This window comes from Marmota marmota, unplaced genomic scaffold (assembly GCF_001458135.2).
Source record: "Marmota marmota marmota unplaced genomic scaffold, marMar, whole genome shotgun sequence".
NCBI lineage: Eukaryota > Metazoa > Chordata > Mammalia > Rodentia > Sciuridae > Marmota > Marmota marmota.
Window position 1 is genome coordinate 68953334 of NW_025999900.1, and position 9910 is coordinate 68963243.

At 62.8% G+C, this 9910-nt stretch overlaps 1 gene segment (V, D, J or C); it reads right to left on the reverse strand.

Annotated features, from left to right (window-relative positions):
* Positions 1-4589: 4589 nt before the first annotated feature.
* LOC107151270 overlaps positions 4590-9910 on the reverse strand; it is a 10821-nt gene continuing 5500 nt past the window's right edge. Inside the window, 6 exon segments of the C gene segment in view lie at positions 4590-4847; positions 4958-5073; positions 6807-7139; positions 7226-7546; positions 7821-8162; positions 8250-8564. Of these exon segments, the coding sequence occupies positions 4839-4847; positions 4958-5073; positions 6807-7139; positions 7226-7546; positions 7821-8162; positions 8250-8564 (1436 nt within the window).

Consider the following 9910-nt stretch of genomic DNA (forward strand, 5'->3'; position numbering starts at 1 on the left):
TGTCCTGTCCTTGTTGACCGTCTGTTATGCACACATGGGCCTGGGGAAAGCCTGGCAGAGAAGTAGGTGTCCATTTCCCACGGAGTGGGCCCTCTCCTCTCTCAGCAGGGAGGGCCTGTTCATTCTATGCAGGAGCTGTGCTGGGGCTGGGGGCAGCTTGGCTGGCTTCTGGCTCTAAATGCTTTGGGGTGGGGTCAGACCCTCCACCCAGAGGGGCTTAGGGCCTCTGCAAGGCTGGAGACCCGCGGCCGTGCTCCCTGGCCGAGGCTGGCGCGGCAGAGGCCCTGTGTGGAGGTCGGTGGGCAGGGCTGAGTGGCGCTGGACCTGTCCTGCCAGGCTGATGTTAGGACTCTGGCTGAGTCTTTATGTCCTCTTCCCTTACAGGTGTCCTCCTCTGTCTCCCTGTGCCCCGAGGGGTGACGAGTAGCCGCCGTCTCCCCTCATCTGGGGATTTAGGCCAGCTGGACTTCTCTGAGTCCTTGTCCTTAGTGGCTTTACATAAAGTTGTGTTTTAAGAGTTTGTTTGGTGGGGACTGGGGCTGTGGCCAAGTGGCACAGACTTGCCTCGCATATGCAAGGCACTAGGTTCACTTCTCAGCCCCACATACTAATATGAAAATAAAACAAAGGCCCACCAACAACTAATAAAAATACTTTAAAAAGGTTTATTTGGTATTTTCTTTTATTGTGGCTCAAGCAGCATCTCACTGTCTTCCACACTTTAACAGCCAGCACGGTCCAGATGTATGTCCTAAGAGGTCACCTCGGTGGCTGAATGAAGGATGGGTCAGAGGAGAAAAGCTGGCCACAGAGAGACCAGAGGGGCTGTTGTGACCATCTGGGTGAAGGATCCTTGGGGTTAGTGGAGAAGCAGGCTGCGTGGTGCTCGTGAGCAGGAGGGGCAGGGCTGAGGCCCGGGTTCGGCATGGGCTCAGGTGGACGTGGCTATCCCATGAGATAGGAGAAGACTGTGAGGTCAGACCGGGGGCCAAGGAGCCAGGCCCCTGGAGTCCCTGGGGAGGTGGAGAGGCGGGTGTGGACAGTCCTGGTGGACGTGGCTTTAAATGAGGGTGGTGCCCAAGAGTGCCAGGCTGGCTGTTGCAGGCTGGCCAGGCCCAGGCCTCCTGATCATATAGTGTGAGTCCGCTGTCTGGGAGAGGGGACCTATGTTGGGCTGACTCTGGAGCCAAGGAGTGGCCCCCGGAGGCCATGGGAGAAGGCCCACAGAAAGGCTGGTGAGGAGGAACAGGGGACCTCGGGGAGGTCCACAGGGGAAGTGGGAGGGCTGGCCGGGGGCTACAGGACAGGATCATTCTCAGGCAGCCCAAGCGCTCAGTGGCCACCCACCCAGCTGGGGAGTGGTGTGAGGGACGGCAGAGAGCCCCAGCTGCCTCCCTGAGCCAGCACGGCCTGGCTGGTGGGTGGGCAGGGTGGGTCCCAGCAGGAGGACCTCCTGCTGGGCACAGGATCCAGAGCCATGGGCAGGACTGGAGGTTGAGGGCCCGGCTGGGCCCGGCCTGGCCTTCTGTGGCCTCTGTAGCTCCTCCCTGTGCCCAGCGTGTGTGGCCCTGGGAAGTGAGATACTGTGGCTGGATGTGGCTGGCTTAGGGCAAGGCTCTAGAGGCCACCCTGGGGACAGGACTCATTTTCTAAAATCTGTTGGCTGGGCAGCTTCATGACCAGATGTGGCAGTGCCAGGCCTTGAGGAGGGTGGCCTGCCACCATGGCTCACACCCCCAAGCCATGGCAGCCGACCTGTGGACACCACACCCTGCCCCACCCACCCAGGCTCACCTCCAGGGGTGGGGGGGCTGGCTGGCCCCTTCAAGCCCCAGCTCATTTAAGGCTCCTTTGGCCCAGGACACAGTGGCAGGCAGGAGAGGAAGGGAGGCCAAGGAGCTGGCCTGCTCACGGAGGACTCAGGTGGAGGCACACTGGCCTGGCCCGTTCTCTGTCCTTGCCGGCCGCACTGGTGTGTGCGTGTGTCCCCGGGGGTGTTCCCCTCATAGCACTGGGGGTAGTGACCTTCAGGTCCCCTGGGTCTGGCCCCCTGACCTTCAGGAGTATGGGCAGCTGTGCGAGGGGGATGGGAGAACAGGAATTGGGTCACCTTGGAACTAGCCCTTGAGAAGCCCTTGGGGAAGGGTCCTTCCTGTCCACCGAGCAGAGAAACTTCAGCCAGGAGCCACGTCAATGGCAGGGAATGGACAGGCTCAAGTGGGGAAAGAAGCCACAGCCCGTGGCCCAATGCAGGCTGTGCCCAAGGAGGAGGGGTCGGGGTGGGGGCCTGGGTGGTGGCAGGGCCTGGGACTGGAGCATAAGAGGGAGACCCCCAGCGGGGAGACAGGTGGGGACTGACGAGCAGCCGCAGCTCTCGGGAGACCAGGCCGGGCAGGGCAGGGCCTGCCAGGATGCCTACCGCTGTCCCGCCATCTACACAAGTCAGTGGGGCCAGGTTCCAGGTTCAGTCTCTGAGGCCTCCCGAAGCCACCTCACAGTGGGGGTCACACATGCTGCCCTTCGTGTGGTCCCTGAGGAGGGCTCAAACTTCCTTTGCCTGCCGCCTGGCCCCAGGCCTTGCAGCTGTGAGCCGGTCTGGGCCCTTTCTCTCAGACACCAGGTGGGAGCAGGTCCTAGCGGCTTCTGTGGGGCCGGGGACTGGGCCTGGGGTGGCTGGGAGGATCCCTGTCGGGTCCCTGATGGTCCTTCTCCCCACCACTGCCTCCTCTGCCCACAGCTGGCCTGGCCTCCTGTGTCCCAGCCTGATGGGCCTCTCCCCGGCCCCAGCCCCACCACGACCTGCCACCCCCTCCTCATCAGGGCTCAGGCAGGGCCAAGGCCCTCGTGCTACTGGGTTGTGCCCAGGGCCACCTCTTCTCCGCTCCCAGGCCACCAGGCATGGCCTGGCACCCGCCCTCTCCCTGTCTCAACGAAGCAGAACCTGCCCCTGCTCTTCCAAACATGCAGACCCTGACCTTCCCCTGCGTCTTTCTCCTGGGACTCCGGGGCAGGACCCTGGCAGCCTCAGGGTCCAGTCCTGATGGCCTTCCCCTAGCCCACTCTTGGGCCTCTCTGGATATTCTTTCTTGCCCCTGAGGTTCTGTGTGCCGCAGTGCTGGGCCCCATGAGCACACCACTGGAGGAGACGCAGGACACGAGACGCAATGGGATTCACTGGGCCCTGCTGGTCCCAAGTCCCAGGGCCTCAGGACAATGAGAGTTTGGAAATGGAGTCTGCAGACATCCTCACGTTGAGATGAGGCCAGCTGGACTGGGGCGGGCATCTGATCCCACAGGACGCGTGTCTCCATAAAAGGGTGCCCAGCAGACTGCACTCAGAGAGGTGGCCCCCGGGAGAGGCCTGCAGCACACTCTCCCTGCTGACGAGAAGAACAAGCCCCGCGACCCCAGGGCGCCCAGGCCTGGCCTCCAGCACCACTAGAGGACACGCTGTGCTGGGTATCCTGTGACGTCTGGCTAAGATGAGATCCCATGCCCTTCCGCACTCGAGGTCACCCCTCTGGGGACCTGGCTGCAGGAGACTGGCCCTCAGTGAGGCACCATCCCAGCCCTTCCTCTGCAACCCTTTCCCCACCTCTGCCTCTGCTGGCCCTTGCCCCACAGCTGGCCTGGCCTCCCCTGGACCTGTAGACTGCCCAAGCAGTCCATGCCTCAGCCATGGCCAAGGGCAGCCCCTGATGCTGCCCGCAGCTTGTCTCTGCAGGGTCCTGTCTCCGAGCTAACTCTAGCCCAGGACCCAGGTGCTGGCTTCTCCTGTCCTCTGCCCTCCTGTCCTGAGATCTCCTAAGAGCTGCTGTGGACTGAAGCTTTCTGTCCCCTCCCAAATTTTCTCTGCTGAACCTTGACCACCAAGGTGATGGCATTGGGAGGTCTGGCCTTCAGGAAGTGACTAGGGCCAGAGGGCATGAGTGGCCTTGGATAAGAGCCCCAGAAAGACCCCCGTCCCTCCCACCACATGAGGAGGAACTGCCTACCAACCAGGAAGCAGCTCTCACTGGACAGGAAGCTGCTGGTGCCTTGGTCAGACCGCCTGCCCAGGCTTTGGTCACAGCAGCCTGAAGGCACCAAGCGCAGGCCACCCAGCTTTGCTCTGCTTTCCTCCCTCCTGTCCACACCCACTGCTGCAGGTCCCTGGCACCCCCTCCCCAAAGAGTGTGATGCCCGGCCCCCTGCAGGGGGTGTGCACATGGTCCCGAGGCCCAGTCTGGCCCTTCTGAATCCTTGGGGCACGTGGCCCTCAGGCTGGCTAGATACAGCACTGAGAGAGAAGGTGGGCAGAGGCCCCCGCCAGACCCACGGAGGCCCAAGCCGCCTCCCTGTTTGGACTGTGTAGGAGGCCAGGCCTGGAATTCTTTACTGCTGGCCACTGTCCTTCCATCAGGCTCCACAGCCATGAGCAGCCACCTGTGGCCTCCCGCCTCTGGGCCTCTCCTTTGGGGTGTCACCTTGCAAGCCTCGCCAGGTCGCTCCCTTCCCCTTGGCCCCCTTTGGATCTGGCCTCCTCCCTCAGGATGCCCACACAACATGGAAAGTCTGAAAAGGAAACCAGACCCTTCGGCACAGAGCGGTTTCAGGAGAGGACAACTGTATTGGTGTCAGGCTACACACACGCGCTGGGCGAAGCAGGGCGGACAGCAGGCCCAGGGCTGGGGCCAGTGTCAAAAGCAGCCTGCGACCTAGAGTGCAAAGCTGGAGGGCCACCCAGGGAGGATTCAGGTCCAAGTCTATGGGCCACAAGGCTGTCTTGCCCTGGCCCAGAGGCAGTGCCCCTGCGGGTCGGTCAGTCTCTTGACCTCCGATGTCCATCCCCGGATAAGTCACTTCACCTGTGGACCACAGAGACAGTGTGAATTGCTGCCCGGTTAGCTAAGAGGTGGGGCAGGACTGCCACCCAGCCAGGGCCCCTGTCCCCTCTGCAGCCCCAGGGCCAGTCTACCTTGAACAGGGTGACGGTGGTGCTGTAGAAGAGGCTCAGGAGGAAGAGGACGATGAAGGTGGAGGCAGTGGTCCACAGGTTCTCGAAGCCCTCCTCCTCGGCGCTCACCTCCCCCTCTGCAAGGGGACACATGGGGAGGAGGGTCAGCTTGGGCCTGGGCCCACAGCAGCAGCCAGGCTTTGGGCCCATCTGGAAGAGATCCAGCCAGAATGGGCTGGGTGCCCAGCAGTGTGGGCTGGACAGAGACAGAGCACAGGCCAAGCTGAGCTGGGGACTCCAGGACCTGGTCCTAGGAGCCCTGGGGTGGCACAGAGAGCAAGATGATGTGGCACACAGACAGGTGCAGGAGGGCAGAGGTGGGGGCTGCGGCAGAGTAGACTTTCCTTGAGGAGTTAGCCCAGTACCTGGGCTGCACAGTGTGGGGGCTCCCTGTGTCCTGGGGTTGGGATGGGCAGAGGGAGCTGGGGGCCGAGGCCATCCCCTCCTTACTCGGCCAGCACTCGGCCACTCCATCCCCTGCTCAGAGCAGAGTCCATGTGGGGATGTCCTGGCTGGCTGGTCCTGCCCTATCAGCATGACAGCTCTTGGGACTGGACAGACAGACACTGGAGGGACACGGGTGCTCAGTGGGGTCTGTGGCCCCTGCACAGATGGGCCCTCGGGGACAACTGAACCCCAGGCCTCCCAGGGCTGAGCACATGGGGGATGTCTAGGAGGTGGCCGCAGGCTGGGCTGTGTGCCTGGTGACCTTGTTGGGTCCCTGTCTTCCCCACAGAGGCCTCGAGCCCCCTGGGCCTTCTCCTGCCTGCTGTTCTCCAGGTGGGGGAGCAAGGTGGGTGCTTGCGGGGCAGACCGCTCAGACAGGGCTCCCAAGTTGTCCTTATCAGAGGGGCACCCAGGGCCACCCGCTGCCCTCAGGGCACATCTGGACACTGCCTGCTCTGTCAGGATGTGGCCTGGACCCTGCTTCTCTCACAGGTGGCTGCTGGGGTTACCCACAGCCTCCACCGAGAGCCTGGGCAGGAGGCACCAGTCCCTGGGGCAGCTGCCACAGGACACAGGCTGGGACTCCCCAAGAAGCTGCAGTGGCAGAGCCAGGGTGGGCCTGAGGACAGCAGCCCTGGCCAAAGTGCAGGCGGGCCGCGCCATGGAAGCATCTCCACACACAGACAGAAGGACAGCAGAGGCCAGCGGGAAGCCCTGAGGCAGCAGTGCAGGGAGGGCTCCAGAGTGTGGTGGACAGCCGCCCGGCTGGGGTCCCGCCCAGGCCAGGCCTGCAGAGTGCGTCCACGTGCTCGTGAGCACAGGTGAGTGGGCTTGGGTGTGCTGTGTGTCCCTGCCCGGCGCGCCTGTGCCTGGGGAGTCCGTGTGCCTGCCTGTCAGTGTGTGTGTGTGAGTCTGTGTGTGCAAGGACATGGGTGTGCATGTCTGTGTGTGCGGGGACATGGGTGCCCGTGTGTGCGAGTGTCTGTGTGTGCGGGTGTGCTGCATGTGTGGTGTGGCAGAGCTTTTGGCTGTTTCTGGAAGCAGCTGGAGGAAGAGCGTGGCAACTGCCCACCCTGAGTGCCCTGGGAGGCTGCGGGTGGCAGGTGGCGAGGCAGGAGGGGCCGCGTGGAGGGCGCGAGGGACACAGCAGGTGAGAGCATCGCACACTCAAGACCAGCATCTTTTGAACGGATCTTTTTATTCTGATTTTTATAAAACGCGGCATCTCACTCCACTGATGCAGTTAGTGTGCACACAGAGCGAAGGGACCCCAGGACCTGGACTGGCGGGTGGCCAGCGGGTCAGTAGCAGGTGCTGGCCGTGTCAGACATGATCAGGGACACGTTGTACAGGGTGGGTTTACCAGTGGACTTGTCCACAGTCTTCTCGGTCACCATGTGTGGCAGGGCCTCGTGGCCTACGACGCAGGCGAAGACCTCGCCTGAGTTCCAGTCTTCCTCGGTCACTGTCAGGATGCTGTGGGCATAGTAGAGGCCCGGGGCCTGGGGCTCAGGCGTCGGGGCGCTTGTCACGTACTTGTCTGAGGACACGGGCTGCCCCCGGTGCAGCCACTGCACGAAGACATCCGGGGGAGAGAAGCCCTTCACCAGGCAGGTGACCGTGGCCGACTCCCGCAGGAGCAGCTGCTCCCGGGCTGGCGGCAGCAGGAACACGGCCGGGGGGTGCCTGGCCACCTCTGTGAGAAGAGAGACAGTGGTGAGTGAAGGTGGGACGGGGGGATCCTGGGAGCAGGGGGGGCGGGGGGCGGGGGGCCGAGCCTACCCCTGGGCTTGGAGATGATCTCCTTCAGCGGTGAGGGCAGGTCATTGTGGGTCACTGTGCATGTGAACTGCTCCCCGGACTCCCAGTCTTCCACGCAGACACTGGCCTCACCCACAGCACTGAAGGTGCCGTTGGGGTGGCTGCTGGAGATGTTGGTGTGGGTTTTCAGAGCCTCTCCATTCTGGCGGGCCCAGGTGATGATCAGGCTGTCGTAGGTGGCCAGGTCTGTGACCAGGCAGGACAGCTTGGCTGATTTGGTGAGGAAGATGCCGGCAAAGGTCGGGGGGACGGTGAAGACCCGGATGCCTGTGGGTGGACTTGCTGTGGAGAGAATGCTGGTTGAGTGGTGGGTGGACGTGAGACTGGGGGCAGCTCCCCAGGAGTGGCAGCAGATCCGCCCAGCCCTGGTGTCCTGCTGCAGCAGGGGCGATTCCCCCATCCCCACCCCCACCCAACTGCTGCTTCTGCTGCCTCTGCCCCTGCCCAGGCCCGGGCAGCAGATGGCATGTCTGGGGGGCAGGCACCACCTAAGGGAACCTGTGTGGGTGCCCTGGCAGGGTGTGGGGAGTGCTGGGCCCGGGACAGGGGCACTCACTGGTGCCACACACGGAGGACACGTTCTTCTGGAAGGTGAGTCCCCTGTGATCCACGCGGCAGGTGAACACGTGCTGGCTCAGCCAGTCGCTCTCAGTGATGGTCAGTGTGCTGGTGACCTTGAAGGTTGAGCGTTGGGACCCACTGGCTTCTGTGGTCACTGGGCCCGTAGTGAAGCCAGACGTCAAGACCTTTCCCTCCCGGAGCCAGGACACTGTGATCTGCTTGGGACTGAAGTCCGTGGCCTGGCAGATGAGGCTGGACTCGCGTTTGCCGGGACCAGAGAAGGAGTCTCGAGATGGGATGAACACACTCACGTTGGGGGACTGCTCCACTCCAATACCTGAGATCAGGGACAAGGTGTCAGCTCGGCCTGTGAAGCAGCCCCCCATAGCTCCCTCCAGCCAGGCCAGAGTGTCCCCAACCTCACCTGGGAGGGGCACCTCCTTGTGTTTGTTGTTACCGCCATGCTGGACTCTGCACACCAGGAACTCGTCGGGGTCCTGAAAGGCGTCCTTGGAGGACAGCAGGACCTGAGAGGTGGCGGCATACTTGCCCTGCACCATCGTCGAAGGGAAGGTCCTGACACCCTGACGGATCGCTGTGTTGTTCTTGAAGTTCCAGGAGAAGGTGGCTGTGTCGGGCAGGAAGTCCTTGGCCAGGCAGCCCACGGTCACCAGGCTCTCGTCGGACAAGGGACTCTCACAGGAAACGAGGGGGAAGAGGCTCGGGGATGACTGGCTCGCTGAGGACCCCGAGGCACAAAAAGAAAGGGAAGGGTGAGAAGTCGTCTCCTGTGCTCTGCTGGTCAGGGGTTTCTCCCAGCCCCCACCCCACTGCAGCTTGCTCCAGTGCTGAGCCTCCGGTAGGCCCCCCGGCCTGCACACACGAGGCTGGCTGTGGCAGGAGGCCAGGTGACAGCTGAACTGATGTGAGGCTTCTGGGGCAGCGGGAGGGCCTCTGGCTGCAGGACCCCAGTTTTCAAAGCCAGGAGGGAGGGAGGGGGCTCCCAACAGCACATGTCGAGCTGGCCACAGGCAGCACTGACACCTGCACTCAGGGACAGGCCTGCATCCCGGCTCCCCATGCAGGAGGCTCAGCTGGAGCTCAAGCCTGCGCCAGCTCTGCCTCTTCCTGGGCACTGGCCCTCAGCACTGGCAGGCTCAGCTCCCACAGCACCCAGCTCGGGCACAGAAGCTCACCCTGAAATCTCCCCAGGCAGGCAGCTCCAGGCAGTGTGTGGGAAGCACGTGGAGTCAGTGCAACCCTCCACCCAAGCACAGTGGATCACAAATATCTGCCCAGACAGTGTTGGCCAGGACCAACCGGCACAGCCAGCTCAGCTCAGCAGGGTCCATGTGGCCCAGCAGATGTCAATCCAGCCCCAAACAGTCTCTTCAGACTTGCTAAAGGAGCTGAACTTCCATAAGCCCTGCTGACTCTAGCTCAGCACCTTTCAGCTATGCCCAGTCTAGGGCAGCTCTGCCCACGCATTTCAGGTCACCTCACCCAGCTCAGCACAAGTCACAGAGACCAGCCCAGCTCAGCTAGTTCACCCTTGCTATAGCAGCTAACCCAGCTAAGCCCAGAATAACCCAAAACAGCCCAGCTCATCCAAGCCCAGATGGGCCCAGCTCAGTTTAGCCAATTTAGTTCAATATAGCTCAGCGAAGCTCAGCCCAGTCCACTCCACGTGATCTCAGCTCAGCTAAGTGTGGTTCAGCTTGGCTTAGCCCAGCTCCGTTGAACCCATGGGAGCCCACCCATCTCATCCCTGCCCAGTTCAGCCCAGCTCAGTTCATCCATCTCAGCCAGCTCAGTCCAGCCCGGCTCAGCTCAGCTCAGCTCAGCCCAGCCCAGATCAGCTCAGCCCAGCCCAGCCCAGCCCAGCCCAGCCCAACCCAGCCAGCCCAGCCCAGATCAACCCAGCTCTGCTTAGCCCAGCTCAGCTCAGCGGAGCCAGCTTAGCTTAGCACGGGTCAGCCCAGACCAATCCAGCCAGCTCAGCCCAGCTCTGCTTAGCCCAGCCAAGCCCAGCCCAGCCCAGCCTAGCTCTGCTTAGCCCAGCCCAGCTCAGCCAGCCCAGCCAGG